General features: G+C 45.7%; 1 protein-coding gene across 1 annotated transcript in view; it reads left to right on the forward strand.

The window, feature by feature from the left end:
* Nucleotides 1-26054, forward strand: part of COQ7 (coenzyme Q7, hydroxylase) — a 130756-nt gene that overhangs the window by 88040 nt on the left and 16662 nt on the right. The window contains exons 4-5 of the mRNA XM_086950009.1: nt 7331-7470; nt 25693-25761. Coding sequence (XP_086806135.1) covers nt 7331-7470; nt 25693-25761 — 209 coding nt within the window. The remainder of the gene's footprint in view (nt 1-7330; nt 7471-25692; nt 25762-26054) is intronic.

Consider the following 26054-nt stretch of genomic DNA (forward strand, 5'->3'; position numbering starts at 1 on the left):
ACTTGTTTTTGCATTCATTGGGACCATAAATGAGAAAACTGAAGTGGCATCTGCCCATACAGGCTGTCACGCTGGCCGCCCTACCCTCTTTATCCACACATGGTGCAATCCAGAGTGATAGGTAGGCCACGTTCGAACAAGAGGGCCACTCCCTTAATTTTTAGTGTGATTTGAAGCATGCAATTGAAGTGGGTATCAGTAGGAATGGAGCCATCTGGCATCCGGGTGTAGGAGGTGCGTCTCTTGGATCATGACTATGTCCACCTCTTTACTGTGGGGCCTTTCTTTTCATTGGGGAGTTTAGCCTCTGTATATTTAATGACATTATATTGAGTTGATACATAATTTAGTGGGCAGAGGGCAAAGTCTCAATAGGGCTAACATCAGTATGCATGTGAGTTTTCCTGGATCGGGGTTGTGCAACCAACCACCCCCGCAAATGCACCACAGTCCTGTCATGTTCGCTAAAAAAAAGTGCATACACCCTGGTAAAGACATGGGATATAAAAAAACCTGAAGAGTGCGAGAATCACCTAAATAGAAAGACTGACCTGAACAAGAAGAGAAAACTCCTATAATGGCCGAAAGAAAGTCATTAGACTATGAGGAAGAGGCGAATCCCGAGACTGCTATGGGGGCCCGCCTACCCCAGTAGTAAATCCAAGAAAAAATGAATATATATATATATATATATATATATATATATTTGATCGGACCTACCACAACATCCAGATGGAGTCAAACGCGATGGCGAGGACATCGTTCCTTGTTTGGAGTTAGCGGCATTGCTGCGGGCCCCCGCGAATATGACATCTGGACAGAGTGGTTGTGCGTAGGGAACAGGAGGGGAGCCTTTGTAATCCAACATTGGGGAACATAGAAATTACTGCACACACCGTCCTGTGAAACGGCGGATCCTTTCGTCATCACCGCCATGGGACTCTGAGTCAGACTACTGAATTCTGGGTCCTGTAGTTTGGGATACCTACAGTATCAACTACATGTGGCGGAGCCTATTCAAGGGAGGAGTAGCCGCGACCAATCGTACAGCGGCAGGACATTTGAAAGTGTGGACTGTGGTGTGATTCTACATTTTCCACGGCGCTGACGAAGGCTCACAATGCCGAAATGCATTCGCCCTGGTGGAAAGGATAATTAAAGGTTTGCTATGCCTGTTCCCGCGTGGGTCTCTGCCTTTTCGTTTGTTGGGAAGGACTTTGGTATATATATATATAGAGATGGTCCGGATCTCTTTTCTTGACAGGAGAAGGTTTTGGATATATATATATATATATATATATATATATATATATATATATATATATATATATATATATATATATATATATATATATATATATATATATATATATATATATATATATATATATATATATATATATATATATATATATATATATATATATATATATATATATATATATATATATATATATATATATATATATTAATATTACGTGGCGCTCCTTAGACAACACACAGCCAATTAGCCGATCAGTGAACACAGGAACCAGCAAGACCCGTAGTTTGGTGCAAATCTTTTTTATTTTAGTTATATATATATATATATATATCTCCTTCTCCTGTCAAGAAAAGAGATCCAGACCACTTGGAAGTGCAAAGCGTGTTTTATTTAATGGCTTTCTCGACGCGTTTCGCAGGTGAAACCTGCTTTTTCACGAGACAGAAACCAAACAGGAAGTGCTCAATATATACAGTCACATGGTATTCTAATCATACTCATGGAAAACAGACTTGTTGGTATCTCTGCGGGCTGAGTTCGAAAGTTACAGAGCTCACCAGGCAACAAAGGAAATACAAAAGTTAAGGCTGCAAAAAAACGTTAAGTAACACGTAAAATGCAATTATACTTAAACCGAAGCAGAGGTTAATAAGCAAAATGTAAACATTGCGGGGAATACTTTGTGCAGAAAACGTATAAACAGTTGTTGTACGTGCACGGTTTGGATCATTTGTCAAAGTGCGATGATAATAGCTACACCATATGTGACACATGTTTAAAGGTTTTTAAATGTTATTAAAACACTAATAAAGCCCAAGTGGGCACAAATATAGTTCGCTATCATAGTTCAATGACAACCGCTTATCGTTCAGTGTTGCACGGTACCAAAGCGTACTCAAAACTGTCCATACTCATGGTGAACTTCACCATACTATTTAAATAAAGCCCCATTGGGCAAAAACACCAATTATTCCCAAATTTTAACGTAGTCCATTCATACAGTTCTTGTGTGATCTGGTGCTCCTAAAGGTCGAACAGATTCCCAATTATGATCACCAACCAACTCTGTAAACCAGAAAATAAGAGATATGCAATCAGTGACTGTAATAAAAGTGATTAGTGATAAAAACAGTATTAGTTAAAAAACGGCAGGTATATACACACAGACAAACTAGCATACTAACCCAGATGCACACTAAGTTCCTCATGTAAGTTATGACCGTTCGGTTGAGTTGTCCTGTATTTGATAATCAGTCTTGATTCGAGTCTCCTCATCTCCTTGATACGGTCTCCCCCTCTTTCCCTCATAGGAACTGTCTCCAGTACACAAAACGACAGCATATTTGCATTACCTTTGTGATGTGTTGCAAAATGCCTCGCAATGGGATATTGCTTGTCCCCATTGGTTATAGCCCGCATGTGTTCGAGCACTCTTTTCTTGGCCGGGTGTTTGGAGCTGCCGATACAATATAACTGGCAGGGGCATTTTAGTGCATATATAACATGATCAGTCAGACATGTTACATGCTTGGTAATTTTGAATTTGCTTGAATCTTTGGACAGTTGAACTTCTTTGGTGTTTTTACTGTTGCGACAGGCTTTGCACCTGCCACAAATGTAAAAACCTTGCACCGGGTTTCTCTGTTTCGCAGTTTTGGGTAAAAGAGTGGAGCAGAGAAGGTCTTTGAGGGATTTAGGTCTTCTGAAGGTAAGCTGGGGATGTTCTGAGATTTCAGGAGCTAAGTCTTTGTCTAATTTTAGTATATTCCAGTATTTGTTCAATGCTTTCCTCACTTCCCTGGAGTCACAGTGGTAATCAGTGATAAATCTACTGATCACACCTTGGGTCGGTTGACATTCTTTCTCTTTTGGATTAAGAAGGCTTGTTCTTTCTCTTTCTTTTACCTTAGCCAGGGCACTGGCTATGCATTTGCGACCATACCCTCGCTCTTTGAACCTTTCGCTCATTAGGATTGTTTCTCTGTTGTAATCCATTTCATTAGAGCAGTTCCGTTTGGCTCTCAGAAATTCTCCTACTGTAATAGAATTAATGAGATTGGTGGGGTGGCAGCTAGAGGCGTGCAGCAAGCTGTTACCCGCTGTACTTTTTCTGAATAGAGTCGTAGTCAAAATGTTATTTTTGCTTTCAACCCTAACATCTAAGAATTCAATGACGGTGGGATTTATGTGACATGTGAAACTAAGACTAAAGTCATTAGTATTCAGGTCTTTGACAAAGTCCAATGCCTCTTGTTGGCTTCCGCTCCAAACAATAAAAATATCGTCTATGTAGCGGAGCCAACAAACAATTTTAGTAGGAAATGCTTGGGATTGGTAGACCACTCTCTCTTCCCACAGTCCCAAGTACAGACGGGCAAAACTGTGCGCAAAATAAGTCCCCATCGCGGTGCCCAGTAGCTGATGGTAAACAGTATCATTGAAGAGGAAGAAATTCTTGGTAAGGCATATGTATGCCATATCAAGAAGCATCTCAGTATGGAGAAGGTAGGAAATGGAACGTGTTTTAAGAAAGTGTCTACATGCCTCGATGCCTTGCTGGTGGGGAATACAAGTATAGAGGCTGGTAACATCTAGGGTCATGAATAGCCAGTTGGGGTTCCAGGGCATGTCATTGATTTTCTGTAGGAAGTGGCCTGAATCCCTAAGGTACAAGGGTAGTTTTGCACCAGGGGCTGTAGAAAAAAATCCACATACCTGGAGGTATTCTCCCAACAGCTACCCCTAGATGATACAATGGGTCTTCGCGGGGGGTCAGTCATACTTTTGTGAACCTTTGGCAGGAGGTAGAGAGTGGATATCTTAGGATGTCTGTTAAGAATAAAATTAAATTCCTCTCGACTAATGAGCTCACTCTCCCTCCAACTGTTAAGTTGTTCTGTATATTTCGAAACACAAGCAAGATAGGTTGCCTTATTGCTTTTCTCATACTTAGTGCAGTCACTCAACTGAGATAGGCCTTCATTGATATATAGATCACGAGGTAACACCACCATGTTTCCCCCTTTATCCGATTTTTTGATAACAATATTTCTGTCATTACTCAGAGATTTGATAGCCTTGAATTGTGCATTTGTTAGATTACAATTTACAAAATTGTTACGCCTGGACAATCTTTCAAATTCTTTAACCATCGCTATATATATATATATAGTTTGAACAGAGATGTCTTGGAACAGTGAGACTGTATCTCCTGAAATTTTGTAGTCCTGGCTACTTTTATAATTGCTTCCTTGACCTGTTAGAAGTGGACCCTGGTTAAAACATCTTGAGCAAGATGGTTTAGCTGCTGGTAGGAGGAGAAGACCCAAAGTGTGTGGGCTAGCGTGTGATCCTGATCTGTAGTGTTCTGAAGGATATGGTGGAACAGGGCTCACACATGGCTTTCGAGCTCGGAACTCGTTATGGTGGTACTCATGTCTAGATCTGAATGTTATTACGGCGAGCACAATTTTCCTAGTCCTCCAAGGCATTGGATAGAGTTTGCTGGGGAGTTTCCAGTGCTTTGACCCTTTCGTCCAGCTTGTCGTGCTCCTGATCCCGCTGCGCCACCGCCTCTTCCACCGTGTTCATACTGGTCTCCACTCTTTTCACTAACTGATTGATCTCCTTGAGGGCTTTGGTAAAAGTGGTGATAATGGCTGCAGTATCCTTCCTTATCTCTTGGCGGTGGTGCCTGGATATCGCCGTTCGTGACAGGTGAGGTGAGGTCTAATAAAGCAGCTTTGTCCCCCACCAGCGTCTCCCTTGCACTCCCCATTGGGCCATCAGTTATTGTTTTGCATCTCTTTAATCATAGAAGTCCTCTGTGGCTTGTTACAGGGAGGACACCATTGTAGACCCGCACGGAGGTCGAAGCACTTGGCGGCACAATGGGCCCTCCTCTGCCCCTGCTGGATACACTCTAGTGGGCAGCCTTAATTGAAAGATAGGTGAATGTGCCAGTAACACACCCCCAAACTGTTCAATATCCATGCCCTTACCACCACAAACCTAGAGGCATGAGGTGAATGACCCACTCCTTACTAACTACTCCCCGTATATCCCATTTTGTTATACATTACGGGCCTTTAACGCTTTAAACCACTTGGACCTGGTTGTATTTAAAATTGATCAAGATTGTGAATCTTGATTTTCAGTACTAACTTTGTTTTCCTATTTGCCTTTGTTATAAGCTTGAAGGTAATAAAAGAGTTGTTATCAGGTTATAATGTGTACAATTCCTGTAATAATAACCGTGGGTATGAAAAGCAGAATAAAGAATTGTTGCAAAGAAGATGATAATATATCCAGGGCTGTAGTGTCACTAAGCAGCTCAGTGGGATTCTGGAAAAGGTTGCCATTGTTTGTTATTGGGAGGATGTCTGTCTGAAAATGATTATACTACCAAGATGTTTTGTGTGATTATACCAGTGATTGTTAACCCCCTCACCCCCAATAGGTTGGAGATGAATTCCCTGCTGACAGATTTAATGTGAAGAATCAGCCATAGGAAGGTGGCGTTACACAATATCGAATTAATGCCCAGAGAGAAAGGCCAGGGAATCCCCAAATTTGAATTGTATTGCTTAGCTGCACAGCTACAATCGGTGGCACACTGGCTGACGCAAAGAAGTTCTCAGAACACCCACTGATTTTAACGGCTATGGGTCAAGAGTCGTTTCAAGAGGGGTTATTTGAGAAGCACCACAGGAAACCAAGTACTTTAGACTGTTAAATTGGGGCTCAATATTACTGGTCCATGTATCTAAAGATGTTAATTAAAATGGTTACATATGCTCCAGATTTACTCATCTTGTGTTTACCTAGATTTAACAGCTGGCCAAAAGGGGTAGTACTGTATTCTGTCATGAATAGTTTCCAGAAAGAGGATCTATGCTAGGCAGGTGAGAGCAGCACATTTGAGAACACCAGCAGGGAATGTGAGGTGCCAAAATGGGGTCCCAAAAGAACAAACCATAACATGCATATCCATGGTCAGGGCGTTAAATCCCACGAGCCAGGTGCTGCACCTTGAACCATCGACAGATGAGATCAAGGCAAGAAGATGATCACCCTATTATACTCCATACTAAGAGGAGCCACTAAGACCTGATTGGACACTCTGAGATAAATGGACGGGAGACTTAAATAGCGAAGTGGTGCACGTGGAATGGGAGGTGAGAGAGGCACACCTAGCTGGGGAATGTTTAATTGTACGTTATCAAATATCATTATTTACATCAAGTTTACTTAACCCCAAAGCACTGAGGTAAAACTAATATAGGGAATGGAGATGACTGTCCATGGTGTATATCGGTATTAACTTTTGTAATATGGTCTATGGCTTTGTAGGATTGTCTTGTGGTAATCACGTTGACAGATAAAGAGAACCTAAATGATCCCAAGGTATGTCTGCTGGGTGTTCTGTTCAGATGTAAGAAAAGGATGGAGATGAACCAATGTATCTACCGTGTTTTGTTGATCACCAAGACATTAATAGCAATGAAATGGATTTGTAGGATGGCATCTTCAGTGACCACCTAGCTGAAAGAACTGAAGACGTGGTTTGATGATGAAGTAGTGGGTATGAATATACTACAAAAAACACAACTGAAATTGACAGACTGGAAAAATATTCTTTTAACATTTCCAGAGAAAACTGGTGAACTTCTGCCGTAAATCATTTCGATGTCAGACATCACAAGACCCTGGGACAGGCATAAAGGTTGCGATGGTGAGAATCTCAGAGCATACATCATAAAAGGAAAAGGAGGGTCACTCCCTTATTCTTTATTAAATGCAATGGTAGGGTACAAAGAAAGTAGGAAATTATCCCAGACAAGTCTAAAACCAGCAGAAACATATTTAACAAAACACCAAGATTGGAAAAGCAAAAATTGATCTCAACATAATTTGGTCAGATGTTTATAGTTAATGTGACTTTTTTCCTTTTGCTTTTCTTAATGTTTGTGTTCTATAACTTCACAATGGTATCATTTATTGTTCTTCGACGAAACATGATGAAAAAAGCAAATATATAAAAGTCCCATTTTGTCCATTGCGCAGGTGCTGGAACAGCTTTACTTGGCAAAGCGGGTGCAATGGCTTGCACTGTAGCAGTGGAAGCAAGCATATCAGAACACTACAACAATCAAATCAGAACTCTTGTGGAGGAGGACCCTGAAAAATTCCAAGAATTATTACAGGTATTGACATGAGACTACTGTATATATTGTTTTAAAGCATTACAAACTACTTAGTTAATATTTTTCTTTTGAAGTGGCATCCTGACCACTCTAGAAAGAGGTGTCATACTTTTTTAATGTCATAACTTCATAAAATAATGTAGAGAATGTATTGATGAAGTCTGCGTCTCATTCAATGCCATTGAGTCATTATTTTTTTTATTTGTTTGTAATCGTCTGGTTTTGATTGTTCCAATTCACTTAATATTAAGAATTAAGGGGATGCACGTCAAGCTGTAGTTGGGTGAAGATTCTGTTTTAACCAACAGTCATCAAGTTCTCCATACCGGTTTAGAAGGGTTTTGCTTATAACCTGAGAGAGTAATTTATTCCATTCAGTCTTTGGGGAAACAAGACTTTAAGTTCTGTCTGAACTGTAATGGTTGTATAAAAGGGTAACTCTTTAATAGAGTGCCACCATTTTTTTATGTAGAGAAAGAAATCTGTTAATTTGAGGAGCAATGATTGAAAGGCTTTGGGAGTTATTGAACATTTATAGTTGAACATTGTCGGCACCTTGGTGGTGTCTTTATGCTTTTAGACACCTGTTTCGGTACTGATAGTATGGACTATTCTAGCTATATATGTAGTTTTGGTCACCCGTCTGGTTGTCAGATTTTGCATTGTGCTTAATTTGTTCTTGTTTATGGAGTCCTGGAGCTCTGTGTGAATGCCAGTTATTTGTCAATAATATGTATGTCAATTCTCAGTATCCATATGTTTGACCTTTTAAGTTTATGTGTGAAAGACAGGCAGTACAGTTTAATATTATCCCAAATTATATGCACAACAGCTGGGATTGTGTTGGGAGGGTGTAGAAGCCATCCAAAGCTGATTTGGTGTTGTGAGAGGACATCCAGGAAGATGTCAGCAAACCATTGAAAACTTGTCATGTGGGAAATTGGAAATTTGGATACTGGTAAAATCCATATCCAGGATGTTGGGCTGGTAGAATTTTACAAAATCTAGTGTGACCAGGACGTTTGTAGTTTATATGGAGACCTTCACTGCTGAGAGACTTCCAGTGTTCAGGAGGGGAGTGACAGTGACTGACTAGCCTAATCCTAGCGAGGACCAGCCAAGCTGTGACTCAAATCTACCTTTGGACTTGAAAAATGGAGACCATAAGATATAAAGCAAAATATTGGCATGCATGCTGTCTAGGGCAGTTGGGATATTGTCAACGGGGATCAATCTTGACTTGTACCACACGAAAACACACAAGCAGAAATCAGATGTTCATTTCTGTTGGTGGAAAAGAAACAACACAAACAGACTAGAAGAAACATGCGTAGTTTGGGTAGATTGTTCAGGGTTGGCCTTGGGCGTGGGTGAGCTGGGCTGAGGTGTCCAGGGCGCTTACACTTAGAAGGGCACATAATGAGCTGACCTTGTTTTTTTTTTTTTAATTTCCGCCAGTCCCTGTTCATTTACTCTATGAATAATAAATATTTTTGTCAACTTCTGTACAATTTCCCTTTCTCTCTCTTCCATCTTCTTCTCACACATGCCCCCCCCCGTGCTATTTCATGTGCAATTTAGCATCTGAATGGGGGATTCAAGTGAAAATGGAGGTGGAAATTCGTGTTCACTGGCCAGTCACTGCTGAAGTAAAACATAAAACTGTGAGATAATCTACAGCAGTACGTAGGAAGCCGGGCACAGACCTTCCATAACTCGCCTCACCAGACAGCAAATCAGTAGCATTTCTTCTTTTTCTCTCCCTGGGCGTCCTACCACATCCTCTTCTAGGGATCATCTGCTAAGGTTACTAGTACAGCTAGAATAGCAACCATTAATATTTTACTCATGAATGAATGGTATTTTAGACGTGATGGAGACTATGACTGTACCGGACAATGTAATTGATGCATCCTAATGCCAGCATTGCATGCCTGTCACATGTATCACAAATACATATGCAACGACTCATTTCCTTCCCCTCTCTCCCCACCCCCCTTTTCTATTTTGTCTCAATGTAGTTTGTAAGCTGCCTATCTTATAGAAGCAAATAAAGATATATTTAAAAAATAAAAAATACATTAATGGTAATTTTAAACCACACAGTTACCCTTCAGTATGGTGTCCTGGAGCTATTCAAACATAATGGGAATGAGAAAAAAGTGTCAGACAGCAGATCAAACTTTTCTTTTTCCGACAGAAGGAGCTAAGCGGTGTCTTAGTAATTGCTGTTATATACTGCACTTAGAAAAGACAGAAGTGTAAACGTGGTGGGGTGGATTAAGAGGGTGGGTGATTTAAGTGGGCGCCAAATTTGGTTTTGCCTGGGGCGCTATTTGAAGCCAAGATCAGCCCTGGGTTTTTCATATGTTGATGAAGTGCCGAGGATGAAGACCACTGGTGTTTTATCATCAAAGTGAACGATGCACACGGCCACAAAAATGGGTTTCCCCCCCCCGCCCCCAAATCACCTTTTGAGTTTTGAACTGATGTTATAACCCCTATCCGAACATCTGAAATGTCGGCTTGAAGAGGGAGGAATCAGAATTGGTGGTAAGGTGCATATGATTTCTCTATATTCCGATGTCAACTTGCTGAGTGACCTTCCCACAAATGCTGGAGGTGATTGAGGTGTATGAGATGGTGTCCGATGTGAAGTTAACTGGGCCATATCAGTACTCTATACAATCCCTGAAATGGACATATAAGGAATAGTAACACCTCCCAGTGAGGTCCGAAGGCATCTACTTAAATATTACTTCATAAATTGGAATGGTCTTTGTCATAGTTGGATGACCTTCCCATTATGCTTGTTCAGGAGGACAGCATTGCCTGAATTGTTTATAGTCCCCCAGCTTTTGTATATTTGTCAAGGCTTGCCTTATAAAATCCCATCAGCCATTTTGAAATAACTCCATACATTACAAGTGAAAGGGAGCAATGCGTATATCCTTGTCAACACTTGAAGTACATTGGGAAACTAGTGAAATGTCAGCCCTGAATTTTTATGTACCAGTTGCAGAATTTGGTCCAGTGGCTGGTGGTTTACTACAGACCTGCTCACGATACTCGCCACAGAATGTATTGCCTGCTGTAAAGTATGTGGTGATTCCACTCATGCTTGTACATTATGTGTACTTGTTACCAAATATGAAATGAATAAGTATATCCTTGGTTTTTTTTAACTATGTTATTGGTAGTGAGGTGTCCTTTTCTCTTAGATTGGACGGAAGGAACTGGTGCACCAACATATGTAATGAGCCCGTAGGAAGGCTGCAGGTTCCTGGGTTTTCAAGAATTTTGTGTCAATTGGCATATTAAAAACATACAGTTTTTAGTTCATGTTTGGATGGCTGTCAAGTTCAGGAACGCATAGCACACATTCCTGAGGGAACCTGATACCCATATCATGATTGTCTTGTCTTAAAGTGGATATAGGGAGGGTCTTCTCTGATTATGTAGTGCATGAATACCACATATACCTGTAGTATCCAGGGGTCTACACAACTCTTCCATATACTGCATAATCTGCAGAAAAAACACACCACTGAGACACTCACCGCAACTAATAAGAAAGACGTATGGAAAAATATGAACTAATTTTCCGGATTCCATTAGGTGGGTCCTGACGAAGGCACTAGACAGAACGTTGTCTGATTGTGCTGAAACATGTTGACCACTTGACAATTTACAATTTTTAAGACAGCTATTTGGTATATGGCTGAGATACCCGCCACCCCCTCTCAACACAATCCCCAAGAATTGGGCAACCGGAAACAGTTCTTGAACTTTTGGAAGGCGGGAAGGGAGTTACCCTTCCCGGCCGTATTTATTAAAATATGAAACAAAATCAAAACATTAAAATAACAGTTTCATATTATGTACAATTTCATTTCCACATTACGATGTTTGGCTAACCTTAACAGATCTCTAATACAAAGGTTCTCCTAGCCGAACTAACATCCTACAAAACATTTGACTTGAAATTGTACATCCTAACGTTAAGGGCCAACAGCAAGGTCGTAACCGGTGTCAGATCCCTAAACCAGAAATACCCCCCTCACTTGTGAGAGGAGCGACCGCACAGAGGCGTACCTCAAGTGCATCTACCAATTTCCCTTGTACTTGACGGGGGCCCCAATGAACTCGACGCCATTTAACGGTCGTTCGAGGACTCGTGTGAGGTGTCTAAAAGGTAGCGTAAACCCCCTCCCGCACCCCACACAACTTACCCATCTGCCGTCGCAGATGTCCTGGCCCCGGGAAATTCCCCAGGAGGGGCCGTAGCCCCTCCTATCCAGGAAGGGGCCTTGACCACCTTTCCTTTCCTTCCGGCGGCCTATCCTTAGACGGGACCGCCTCCCCGTTGAGGGGCCAATTGGCCACCTCCCCCGAGCGCTCCCATCCGTAATGGGTGACGCCCCCCCCATAGCGATCTTCCAATTACTGCTCACCGATCATGACCTTACCGCCCGACCAAAATAAATACGACAATTCTACCTAACTTACTAAGATTACAAAACAAACATAACTTATTACAAAGCATAAATACTGATCAATCCTCGTTCAAAATTACTTTATTTGCAAAACATACTGAAAATAACCATTCTTTATTGCATATTAAAAATTTCACGACAATCATCACAACCTGTAAGAAAAACAGAGGAAAAAAAAAGAGATACTATATCAAAACTGTATTCACGACGACTCGCTGTCCTCAGGGGCTGGTGGGTGGGTCAAAATTGGCTCTTCGTTCCGTCTCGAGCTCACGTGCAGCGGGGAGGTGCAGCTTCAGAGCACAGGAACAAGAGGATGCTTTCTTGGCTTCTGCTCCTTTTATCCGTCTTCAGGGCGGGCGTAAACCCGCCCCCGCCTGCCTCCGAGGGTGTGGCCGGCCGCGTCAGTGTCTAGGACAGCCCATTCTAGGGCGGGAAAAAGGCGCGCCCCGGCTACGCCGCTTCGGGCATACCAGCCGAGACTCGCCTCCCGCCCAAGATGGCTTCCCGGGGGGATGGTGGTACTCCACCATACGTTCGGGGGGACCAAATGGTCGCCCCTTTCCATATGGCTGAGATACCCGCCACCCCCTCTCAACACAATCCCCAAGAATTGGGCAACCGGAAACAGTTCTTGAACTTTTGGAAGGCGGGAAGGGAGTTACCCTTCCCGGCCGTATTTATTAAAATATGAAACAAAATCAAAACATTAAAATAACAGTTTCATATTATGTACAATTTCATTTCCACATTACGATGTTTGGCTAACCTTAACAGATCTCTAATACAAAGGTTCTCCTAGCCGAACTAACATCCTACAAAACATTTGACTTGAAATTGTACATCCTAACGTTAAGGGCCAACGGCAAGGTCGTAACCGGTGTCAGATCCCTAAACCAGAAATACCCCCCTCACTTGTGAGAGGAGCGACCGCACAGAGGCGTACCTCAAGTGCATCTACCAATTTCCCATGTACTTGACGGGGGCCCCAATGAACTCGACGCCATTTAACGGTCGTTCGAGGACTCGTGTGAGGTGTCTAAAAGGTAGCGTAAACCCCCTCCCGCACCCCACACAACTTACCCATCTGCCGTCGCAGATGTCCTGGCCCCGGGAAATTCCCCAGGAGGGGCCGTAGCCCCTCCTATCCAGGAAGGGGCCTTGACCACCTTTCCTTTCCTTCCGGCGGCCTATCCTTAGACGGGACCGCCTCCCCGTTGAGGGGCCAATTGGCCACCTCCCCCGAGCGCTCCCATCCGTAATGGGTGACGCCCCCCCATAGGGATCTTCCAATTACTGCTCACCGATCAGGACCTTACCGCCACAGGCCGGATAGTTGACCGGCTATCCGGACCCCCCACTCCTGCCTAAAGGTCATGTTTTAAACCCTTCAACCAAGCTATGAGGTCTCCTATGAGTAACTCATTCCCCACCCGGGACAAATGAACCCCGTCCCCCAAATACATACTGTCCCCTTTGATACAACCATGCGAAACAGAATGTAGTGTACTTGAACGAAACAATCTACTCACTTTGTTATTTATTTTCTTTACTGAATGATTCAGAGCAGTAACCGAAATAGCCCCCCGCCACGCTTTCCGTGGGATCATATGGGACCATGCAATTGTGCACCCTGGAACTCTTCTTGCCAACCAACTTACTGTGGAAAGCATTGCCTCAAGAAGAAGTCGTCTACCAGTGGCCACCAGATCGTTACCCCCAAGATGGACTATGATTATAGACGGCGGTGACCTTGTCCGCTCTAACAAACCCTCAAAAAAGGATTGAAACTGGTCAATACAGAGCCCGCCCTTTCCGTAGAAGGACACCCTGTACCCGTATTCCCCAGCCACGTGAATCATATCACCTGCTTTGAATACGTCCGCGGCACGCCTCACATATGAGTGGCCCACGATCCACACCTCCTTATTCGCAGACGGTGATTTCTGACCGCTGGTCCCCAGGAGTCGGGTCGACTGTACAGTCCGCCCCGCTTCGTAAGCTTGCGTAACTGAAAATCAAACAAACAAGAAGCGTGAATATATCATTACAGCTTCACAACATGTGCAACCGCACATACCTTTTATAACAGTTCGAGGACCAACGCCCCACACGTTTTACTTGTTCCACACTCAGACCCCTGGCTGTAGCCTCAGTAGCAGCCCCTATCCGAAAGGAATGGGTCCCGAACTCGCCGGGGTTCAAGCCCGCGGCCGAAATCGACATCGCAAGCACCCTCTGGAACTGAAACCTCGTCAGTGGGGTGGCGTCAGCGTGTCTCAAGAAGGTCCCCCCCCATGCTGCAACCCTCTGCGCCAAATATTCCTCTACGCATACCACAGGGCACATGGAAGACCCGGGGATCCTCTGAATGATTACGCAGTCCCCGATTGCTCCTTTATCGGATTTGGACCTAACAAATGAGACCGTCATCGTCTCCCCCCTGACCTGAATGTGCTCCCGGCACAATCCCCCCATCGTATCCCGCTTGTTCTTTGCCACTAATTCGCTTACCCGCATAGCCCCATGGAATGCTAGTGCAAATGCGGCTCGGAACAACACTGCTTCATACTGGGATGAACACGTTGCCGGGAGCACAGACAATAACAGGGTCAGCCTATCCAAACCTATCGGGTGCCTCTCATCTACTCTGCGACCCTCAAGGCGTTGCCACCCACGTAGCGCTTTCTGCACAACGAAAGACGCTGTCGGGTCCTGGATCCCATGAGCCTTTGCCATAAAGGAAATGGCGGCCCGATGCCTCTGGGCCGTAGCTACTGATTTGCCTGCCTGATGTAAAGAGAGCAGAAATTTCACTACAAACTCTTCCTGACCCCAAAGCTCCCCCCTAGCAGTACCCAAAAAGGCCCAATAGGAACGGAACGCCCCTTCATATGCCTTCCTCGTCCTGGGTGCTAAACTCTCTCCCACGAGGTTTTGTAGTTCGGAGCACCGAGAGACCAGAGAGCTTCGGGAAAGGGTGCCGCCACCGGGTCCGCTGTGGGCAGAAAACCCCAGAAGGCCTGCATACGGAAACGAGAAAGCGCATCAGCCGCTTGGTTCATCACCCCCGGCACATGTCTTGCCCTAAACAGTACATTCAGTTGCATGCATAACAACACAATTTCCTTGAGCAGTCTCAGAATCAATATGCATCGTGCTGCCTGACTATTGATACACTCAACCACGGTCATGTTATCAGACCAGAACACCACAGAGTGATCACGGAAACCCCCGGGCCACGTTTTCAGGGCCACCAAAATAGGAAAAAGTTCGAGAAAAGCAATGTTACTCGTCAACCCGCACTCGTGCCACCATGACGGCCATTTTTGAGCCGACCATTGTGTACCAAATATGGCACCAAAACCCATACTCCCCGCCGAATCTGTCCAAAGCCCCAGCTCCTCGGAGGACACCGCTGGTTTGTTCCAGACAATTCGACCATTGAAATCCGCCAGAAATGCCAACCAAATGCGCATGTCCTGGCGAACCTCTGCCGAGAGTCTCGTGCGGTGATGTCCTTCCTTCAGGCCGACCATGGCTTGTGCAATCGAGCGGGAAAAGGGGCGCGCCATTGGTATCACTCTTAGGGCAAAATTCAACTGACCCACCACCTGTTGCAATTGATGCAGGTTTACTTTTGTTGCACGAATACATGTCTCAAGGGATAACCTGAATTTCAACACTTTTTCCTTGGGTAATCGAAAACAACCTTCTACCGAGTCGAGCTCGATCCCCAGAAACTCGATCAAGGTCGAGGGACCCACAGTCTTACCTGGCGCCAATGGCACACCAAATTGATTCATTAAGACACAAAATTCATGTAAAGCCTGTCCACACTCAGGATCCCCGGCTGCCCCCAAAAACAGAAAGTCATCGAGATAGTGCATAACATGTTGAAAACCTGTCTTCCTTGTGAATACCCACTGCAGAAAACAACTGAACTTCTCGAAATAGGCACATGAAATCGAGCACCCCATTGGCATACATCTATCCATGTAATAGCGACCCTGAAACATGAAACCAAGAAGACGCTGATCGTCTGGGTGTACCGGGAGCAACCGGAACGCTGACTCGATGTCTGATTTTGCCATCAGCGCCCCGGGCCCCAGGCGATTCAACATGGCTACGGCCTCCTCGAAAGATGCGTACCGCACTGAACACACTTCCGGGTCTATCGCGTCATTCACGGAAAGACCACGTGGGGCTGACAAGTTATGTATCAGCCGAAACTCACCCGGGTCCTTCTTGGGGACCACCCCTAGAGGGGAACAAACAAAGTTAGCAACCGGTGGCAAATCGAATGGACCGGCGACACGACCTCGAGTCACCTCCTTCCCAATCTTTACCTGTACCACCGCCGCGTGCTGCAAGACCGACAGTTGATTCTTACAGTTTGCTACACCCTGAAAATCCCCCACTGGGATGCGGAAACCATATGAGAACCCGTTTCGCAACACCCCAGCGGAAGCATGATCCGGGTATTCGTTGAGCCAAGGAATCATTGCCATGGTATCAATCGGGGTAGGTAAAGGCGCCCCTCGGACTATATCAGACCTGTTTGGTGCCTCCCTTACCACCGTTATCACCCGTTTTGGCTCTGCACAAGGACTCAGGATGGGATGGCTGCCCACACCCCCCACACTCATGTCTGAATTTGCATGACCCCTGGGGCCTCGTACATTTCCCTCTGTTAAAATTCCAACAGATCCCCCTTTTCCCTGTGTTGCCCCTCGGCTTCGAGTGGTACTCGTTACCTGCACCCGTCCGAAAGGGTGTCCCAGAGTTTTGGCGGGAAGATTCCCCCCCGTTACTCCCTACCAATGGTACCTTCAACATTCCTGTACTCTCCATTTTTTGCCATGACACGGAGTCGTAACAATCCCAAGTCAAAAATGGGTCGTGTTCCTTAGCTTTTCTAAAAAGATTGTCATAGTAGAACCACTGATTGCCCCCATATGCTACAGAATACTCCATAATACGTGATTGATAAATAGGTAACTCGGTCAGCAACTCGGGCCTGCGCTCGCCCATGATGGAGGTAAATATGCCCTACGCTCTGCCCCAAGTACCAATGTTCTCGTCAACCTTAAAGGCGGCCATTTTTGCGCGCCAAACACTCGGATGCATGAGCTCCTTTTGGCTCTTCACATGCTCTATCTCGTAATGGTCGGTAAGCAATGAAAACATGTTTACATACTTATCCGCCCAAATCAATTCCTTAATTTCCAGTGGAACATGCTGGGCAATCTTCTCCCTTCGAGAAGGTACAGACCCCTCCCCCGCAATCGGCAATGGCCGCTTACCTGAAGTAGATCCTGCACTTGCCGCCGAACTTGGGCCTGCTGCACTTTCAGCCGCCGGAACCTGTGGGGGAACAGAAGATGGTGCCTTCGCAGTCTCCCTAGATTCCCGCAGTTGCCTCATTACTGCCCGGGCGTCGTCAGCCGTGGCGCCCTCGCTATCTTTTCCCAACCACGCTGCCAATTGTGCCGCTAACTCGGGGGGCATATCCTCCCTGTTCACGGGGGTGACCACCACAGGGATTGGATTCCCCTCTTTCGGCACCGGGATTGGCTCCTCACGTGGGGTATCGGGAACCGGGGTGTCCCCCCCGAGTGCCCCCCTTCTGGGCCTCTTGCTTCTTCCACCGGGGACTGCTGTCTGCAAAGGCCGTTTCGGTCCTCCCTCCCCGTCCTTAGCCTCCACCTTTTTCTTCAAATCGGCTATCTCCTTCATGAGCATGCGGAGCATCTGCTCGGTACCGACCCGCTTTCCGACTTTCTTGGGCATTCTCAGACGGGATATCTGTAAGACAAAAGAAAGATTACAACGCTCAAAATTGGCTCTTCGTTCCGTCTCGAGCTCACGTGCAGCGGGGAGGTGCAGCTTCAGAGCACAGGAACAAGAGGATGCTTTCTTGGCTTCTGCTCCTTTTATCCGTCTTCAGTGCGGGCGTAAACCCGCCCCCGCCTGCCTCCGAGGGCGTGGCCGGCTGCGTCAGTGTCTAGGACAGCCCATTCTAGGGCGGGAAAAAGGCGCGCCCCGGCTACGCCGCTTCGGGCATACCAGCCGAGACTCGCCTCCCGCCCAAGATGGCTTCCCGGGGGGATCGTGGTACTCCACCATACGTTCGGGGGGACCGAATGGTCGCCCCTTTCCAAAACTGTCTTTTTTGCACTCTTTTTAATTTGAATTGTGAGAGACAATAATAAATATAGGGTTTCTCATAACTCAATTTTAATCTTCAATTTTCACCTGCGCACTGCACTTGGTTCCCATACACTTCACTACTCCCATCTGATAGGAGTCATATTAAAACATCCTCTGACCCCCCTTCACTACGATAGGGTTGTAGCCCTTAGGGTCACTAGGGTGACTATAAAGAGGAGACCCAGATGATGAAGCATGTCACCATTTTGGTGAGTGATGGAAATCCGGAAAATTAGTTCATATTTTTCCATACGACTTTCTTAATGCTTGGGGCGAGTGTCTCAGTGGTGTGTTTTTTCTGCAGATTTTGCAGTATATGGAAGAGTTGTGTAGACCCCTGGATACTACAGGTATTTGAGGATTGTAAATTGGGGCAAGGTATCCAGACTGGTCTCAAAATATTGCCTCTGACCCTTCCAAAAATATTGTTGCTCTTGTGCATGAATACCAACCCCTGCAGCGTTGACAGCCCTATCATAAATAATTGGGATTCAGATTGGGGTACAGATTCATCTAACACAATTGCTGAGGATTCTTACAGATGTAAAATTGTGTCTAGATGCGTTGGATTTAAGCTCATACCCTATAAATACGTCCACAGGGCACATGAGATCACAAGGATTTCACAGGATAAATCCGCATTTCGATGGGAAATGACCCATAAATGGAGCACATGTGGACTTCTTTCTGCACTTGCGATAAACCTGTGCAAAGTTAACCAATGTTTTGGACAGAAGTAGCAAAGATCCTCTCTTATCTATCTGGATGGGTATGGACTGCTTCACCAGAACTCCTCTCTTGGAGTTGGTGCCTATCCAGAACAAGCATGGGCATAGCCAATAGGTCTCGCCTTTGGGACTATATACGTGTTTAACCAGAGCTATTGGCTTTTTCAATGTCTTTAAGTTATGCTGTAGAGCAGTGTGGCTGTTTTGCGTCATGCTGAAAAGTTATAATAACAAGCATGTCCCCTCTTCTAAAGAGTCTTCACCTGCTCCGGCAGACAATTTTAACATTTTCCTAGTACTACTTTTTTTAAAACAAAAAACAGCACCCCGAAAATCCCCCCCAATCTCCAACTCATGTGGTTTCATCTGCAAAGTCTATCCCAGCCCATGTCACCTAAATAGACATTGTGCATAAATAATTGGCTTCAATACAGCCTGGAAACTTAAACAGTCACTGCCGGACAGACTGAACTACTTAAGGTATTTGAGGTAACTTTGACACACTGGCCTGACTTGGCGTGCCAATAACGTATATTGCAAGGACTCTCACCAGAGACACCGGCCCGCAGCTGCTCAGAGGCAGGGGCAGGAGGCTGCCTAAAGACGCCAGGTGACATCCCTACGGCGGGCTCAAAGCCTTCCCTTCAAATTGAGCTAAAAGTATGGGGGGGGGGGGGGGGAATTGGGGGGGGGGGGGGGGGGGGGGGGGGTGTGTGTGTGTGTGTGTGTGTGTGTGTGTGTGTGTGTGTGTGTGTGTGTGTGTGTGTGTGTGTGTGTGTGTGTGTGTGTGTGTGTGTGTGTGTGTGTGTGTGTGTGTGTGTGTGTGTGTGTGTGTGTGTGTGTGTGTGTGTGTGTGTGTGTGTGTGTGTGTGTGTGTGTGTGTGTGTGTGTGTGTGTGTGTGTGTGTGTGTGTGTGTGTGTGTGTGTGTGTGTGTGTGTGTGTGTGTGTATATATATATATGAGGACTGACTGCCTGTAAATGAGTATCTTCCATTCTTGCCCTCGGCACGTGTATGGCTGGAGCGGAGAGAGACATCATTAAGTCTGTTGTGGACAAAGGTGACTTCCCCAAACGCTCCAATTTTGATGGCAGCGTGCTGAGTATGACAGTTTTAATGTGTCTTTCTACTTTGCCCTGTCAAAAATTGTATTTTATTTCCTCAAAGCATGTACATAACAAGTTAAGACATACCCGGCCCTCAATGCTTCACCTGTACAATGTTCATATGCCTTAAAAACTGCAGCCTATCCTCGTTTCTCCACACACTTTCGCTTTTTTCAGTTTTATTATAACGCGACCCCCAAGGTATTGAAGCGCTTTACATGAGCACCAGTTAGTTACAATACACCAGCTCTTATTCACACAGATATCAACACCCCCCTCCATCCCCCCAGGTGTGCTGCATCCCGTAGCTGCAAAGGGTGCAGGGATCCCTAATACAACGAAGGGAGTTGGTCCCCCACCCCCTAGTTCTGCAGTAAAACACAGCCACTAATTGTGATGAAGTTGCCACTTTCACCCTAAGGCTTCAGTGCCACGGCTTCTGCTGATAGATACAAGTATTCATTGGAACTCTCTGGCCCAGTGTGACTTCCCCAATTAGTCTTACATGTGGCTGTCGGCCCTGCTACAAGTAAAGCATAACTTTAGGTCAGATGTTCCTGGCTGCAGGCACTTTCTTGTTCTTGTGGCCCGGCCGCTGGTACCGCAGGTGCGCGGTGGCCTCGCAGTAGGAAGCCGCTGAGCAGGAGCAGCGTGGAGAGTGCTGCCGCCAGAGAGCCATGCTGCAGCTGGGGGGGCGTAGTCTCGGGCCGAGGAGAGAGCAGGAAGCCCACCGGGTGGATAGGTGCAGCACCATGGGGTGGTCTTGGCTCTGTCTCAGCTCAGGGCTCACCCCCACCCTCGGCGTTTGCAGGGAGAGAGGGGAGGATGCTGTGGGCGGTGGGAAGGCTGCTGGCGAAAAAGAACAGCTTGTCCAAGCAGCCAGACTACATACTGCCTCTCCTCCTCACGGTCCCTCCTCTTGGCTCTGCCCCCCTCTGGTTTTACCACCTCTGTCCCTCCGGAGGTCGCTCGGCCGTGACTGCCATTCCCAGAAGCCCCACCACACTATTACCCCGCCACAGGGGCATTAATTCATAGGGCTCAATATTTGTATGATGGAGCAACTTCTGAAGTTTCTGTTAACATTTTTTTCCAGCATTTCTCTTGCGTTTTCCTTTTTCATTTTTGCGGTTAACCTAGGAGGCGTGCAACGCGCCTCCATAAAACTTTTGAAAACACAAAAGACTTGTTCGGGGGTAGTAAAACAAGCGTCATGCAAAGACAGGAGACCGGCAAGAACAAGCCCGCGAGTAGTGTGCACGCGCGCTTGCGAGCAGCAGCCCATCTGTTTCAATTATCACTCCCGCGTCTGGGCACAATAATTGGAAACAGATGCCGCTGCTGCACGTAACCACAAGCATTAGGCAGTGGGCGTCAACATTGGGACAAAAAGTTGAACAAAAAGACGCCTTTGGCCAATTGCATGCTGTCTTTTTTAAAAACGCACGCAAAGGCCAATGGAATATCTGGACTTCGAGCACGAGCTTGCTATCTTGTGCGCGAAGTGCTGGTCAGCTTCAAGAGGCCCTCTCCTTGGAGCAGCGCATGCTCGCTGGGCTAAGGCTCGACCTAAAAAAGCAAACTCACTACCAGATTGTACTAGTGCACCTTGTACAGTCACAAATGTGCTTAGCAATTGCGTGGCATTTACACGCTAATCCATAACAGCACCAGTGGCCCGATGTAAAAGGGTGACTGTTGAAGGGGATCTGAGACTACAATGGACCACTTCTTTTTACCTGTAGGGATAGATTTATGGGATTTTGCCTGTACTAAAGTGAAGTTCCAATTGGATGAATTAACATAACATATCAATATACAGTATTTTGATCTAAACGGGTATCAGCAACAGTCTTTAACGTCAACTGAATGTATATATGTTAGAGGCATTTAAAACATTGAAGGAGATTTTTAAATCAATGATGGATTTCCTACTGTTGCGTTTTGATATTGTGACATCTGTGGAATTTACTTCTATGGGGTATGTCTCACTGCATGTTCTTGGTGGGGGACATTTATAGTTGTAAACTGTTTAATTTTTTTATCTTCTCAAATAAAATATGTTAAGACATATTAAAAAGAAAGTAATTTATCATCAATGAACATAAACAAAACTTTTAACTGGAAATAAGTAAGCACAGTTTTGTAACCAACTAAATGCAATTCATGCTGTGCCAGTTTCTGGAAGCTGATGGAACAGTCGATGGCGGTGCTGCTAGAGCTTTTATACCAAGAAATAATATTTCTGGATCTTCTGACGTGTAGAAATGTTATTCACATCCCTATTATGCAGCACATTAGTGGCAGTAAGAATGGATTTATAAAGACTACTGACTGCTAACTCAGCAAAGTAGTTTATGACCTTGAATGATTGTTAACAATTGAAAATGCGAAATAAAATGATTGCTGTATTATCTCAGGAAGGTTGCATTTACACACCATATTTAAATGAAGGAAAGAGCTTTTAACATCTACGGACAGAGGAAACCCAAGAGCAGAAATAAATAACACTTCAGTACTGTTGGCTTTGCTGAATTGAAAATTGTAGCTGCCCTAAATCGTTAAAATAACATAGGAGGTGGAGGTATCCATGTCATGGAGTCTTCCTACCCCAGATGTTCCCCATCATATTGTTTTATTCGGACCAGATTAAGAGGTGTGTGAAATTTAGGGTTGAGGTATCTTCGGGGGTGTGATAAATGGCTCCTGTTACACGCGCTTGCCTAGGAATGAGCCGAAACATGCAGCTGTGGTATTTACTGCATATTACCTGCATTTTTTGCCTTTTTATGAGAATGTCCCCCTCTCATATTTCCCTACAATTCAAACTCGCTCACACTTTCACAACCTATTCCTCGAAGAAATTGGAACAAAATCGCCACCGATCAGCTCTTCACATCGCTTCACCAAAACCCTCCTGCCAAACCATCGGACCCAAACCAAGCTGCCACCAACCTCACACAATGGATCACCCACAGCGCCGACGAACTAGCACCCTTGAAAAACCATCTAATCAAGCAAGATAGCAAAAAAGCCCCCTGGTTCAACGATGACCTTAAGACATCCAAGAAGTTATGTTGTACTCTTGAGAAAGCCTGGAGAAAAAACCCAACCACGGACAACCTGGCCACCTTCAAGAACGCCACCCGCAAACACCACCGACTGATCCGATCCACCAAGAAATCAGCTTTCAAGGATCGACTTGACAACAACGCCCAAAACAGCAAGGAACTATTCAACATCGTCAAAGAATTTACCAACCCCACCGCCGGCACCAACGACATCACGCCCTCCCAAGACCTCTGCGACTCTCTATCCTCATTCTTCCACAACAAAATCGCCGACATACAGCTTTGAAAACCAGTCCGAAGACCAGTCCACTCCACTCAGCTCCGAACCAAAACCACACTCTAACAACCTTTGCGCCTGGAACCCATCACCACCGAAGACACCATACGCCTAATGAACTCCATCCACTCCGGATCGCCAACCGACCCATGTCCCCACCACATCTTCAACAAAAGCAGACTCCATCATCGCCCCCCACCTCCGCGATGTCATCAACTGCTCCTTCAACTCCGCTACTTTCCTGGAAAGCTGGAAACATGCCGAACTCAGCGCCCTTCTGAAGAAACCCACAGCAGACCCCACTGAACTTAAGAACTACCGCCCCATCTCGCTCTCCCATTCCCTGCAAAAGTAATTGAGATAGCCGTCAATAATCAGCTCGCCGCCTTCCTTGAATCCAATAAATCCCTCGACCCCTCACAGTCCGGCTTCCGAGCCAAACACAGCACCGAAACCGCCCTCATCGCAGCAACAGACGACATTCGAACTCTACTGGACAACGGAGAAACAGCCGCCCTCATCCTATTTGACCTCTCCGCAGCCTTCGACACAGTCTGTCATAGCACCCTTATACAACGCCTCAACAACGTCGGAATACAAGGGAAAGCATTGGACTGGATCATCTCGTTCCTCGCTGGAAGAACCCAAAGAGTCCGCCTGCCCCCTTTTAGATCTGAGGCCACTGAAGTCATCTGCGGCGTACCACAAGGATCATCACTCAGTCCCACCCTCTTCAACGTATACATGAGTCCCCTCGCAGCCATCGCGCTCCAACACAACCTCAACATCATCTCCTACGCAGACGACACCCAGCTGATCCTCTCCCTCACCAAAGGCCCAAACACCGCCAAAACCAGCTTACACGAAGGAATGAAAGAAGTAGCCGAATGGATGAAGAACAGCTGTTTAAAACTAAATTCGGACAAAACGGAAGTCCTCATCCTAGGGTCATCCCCCTCTGCCTGGGACGACTCATGGTGGCCACCAGCCCTAGGAACTGCACCCATACCTACGGATCACGCACGTGACCTGGACTTCATCCTGGACTCCTCCCTCTCGATGACCAGACAAGCCAACGCCGTCTCATCATCATGCTTCAACATACTTCGCATGCTCAAAAAGATTTTCCATTGGATCCCCACCGAAACAAGAAAGACGGTCACCCACGCACTGGTCACCAGCCGACTGGACTACGGAAACACCCTCTACGCTGGAACCACAGCCAAACTACAGAAAAAACTCCAACGCATCCAAAATGCCTCAGCCAGACTCATATTGGACATCCCTTGGCAAGCTCACATCTCCGGCCTCCTGAAAGACCTCCATTGGCTCCCCGTCAACAAGAGAATAACTTTCCGTCTCCTCACCCACGCACACAAAGCCCTATACGACCTAGGACCCGAATGCCTCAACACGCGACTGTCCTTCTACACCCCCTCCCGCCAACTACGATCGTCCAATCAAGCCCTCGCCGCAATTCCGCGCATCCATAAATCCACCATGGGGGGAAGATCCTTCTCCTACTTAGCGGCCAAAACCTAGAATTCTCTCCCCACCCACCTCCGCCTTACACAGAACCACCTCTCCTTCAGAAAGCAACTAAAAACTTGGATATTCGATAAGTAAAGCACCCCCCCTCCCTCAAGCGCCTTGAGACCCTCTGGGTGAGTAGTGCGCTATACAAATCTTTGAACTTGAACTACATAACACTGGCCCAGCATACCTTAACAATCACATCTGTTGTCACAACCTTCCAGACACCTCCACTTGTCTGGACTCCCACTTGCACCAATCCCGTACATAAGGAAAACCAGATCCGACGGTCAAGCCTTCTCTTACATCGCTCCAAATTCATGGAATGACCTGCCTCTTCACATAAGAGCCTCTTCACTTCTTCAATTCCACCAGACTCTGAAGACCTGACTTTTTGAGTAGTCCCACTAGGAACTAGGTATGCCTAGACGCACACCTGCTCAGTGCCAAGATACCCTCCCGGGTGACAGTGTGCTCTACAAATCTACATAATGTAACAATGTGTCAGATGGCAAGAGAACTGTGGCGGTGCGATATTTATTGAATGCAACATAATTCTAATCTCTGCACAAAATCCAGTTTGGCAGGTATTATAGTTCACTCCCTCAGATATAATCAGACTCACCATTGTCAGTGTCTGAGTTGACAAACTTAAAACGAGGGGGACTACTAAACTATGAAAACAATGACAAAAGAGCCAGCCGAACCCTAGAGACCTCCCTTTCCCACTGTCGCCTACTTATTTACGCGACCAATTAATACACTGATTCAATAAAATCTCTTTCTTCTTGTTTTTAGATCATTAAGAATTTTCGTGATGATGAGTTGGAGCACCATGATATAGGGCTAGAACACGATGCAGAAATGGTAAGGATATTATATATTATGTGCCTTAGTATATGATGCATTGAAATCCAAGCCCTCTAGATGAGCTCCTTTTTCTGTTCTCTTGGAAGCACTATATTTAATGGATTATTGAAGGGAGTCCGTATAGTCCAGTGGTTAAGTTGTAGGCCATGGAGATGGAAGAGCCATTTTTTTATCCAGGCTTCCTCATGTGACCAAGTAATGCGATCCAGTTTGAATTGCTACCTCGTGTCTCAGTTTCATTATTTACTACAATCTGGAGCCCTTGTAAGCCGGGAAAAGACCAGTATTAA

Source organism: Lissotriton vulgaris, unplaced genomic scaffold (assembly GCF_964263255.1).
Source record: "Lissotriton vulgaris unplaced genomic scaffold, aLisVul1.2 SCAFFOLD_829, whole genome shotgun sequence".
NCBI lineage: Eukaryota > Metazoa > Chordata > Amphibia > Caudata > Salamandridae > Lissotriton > Lissotriton vulgaris.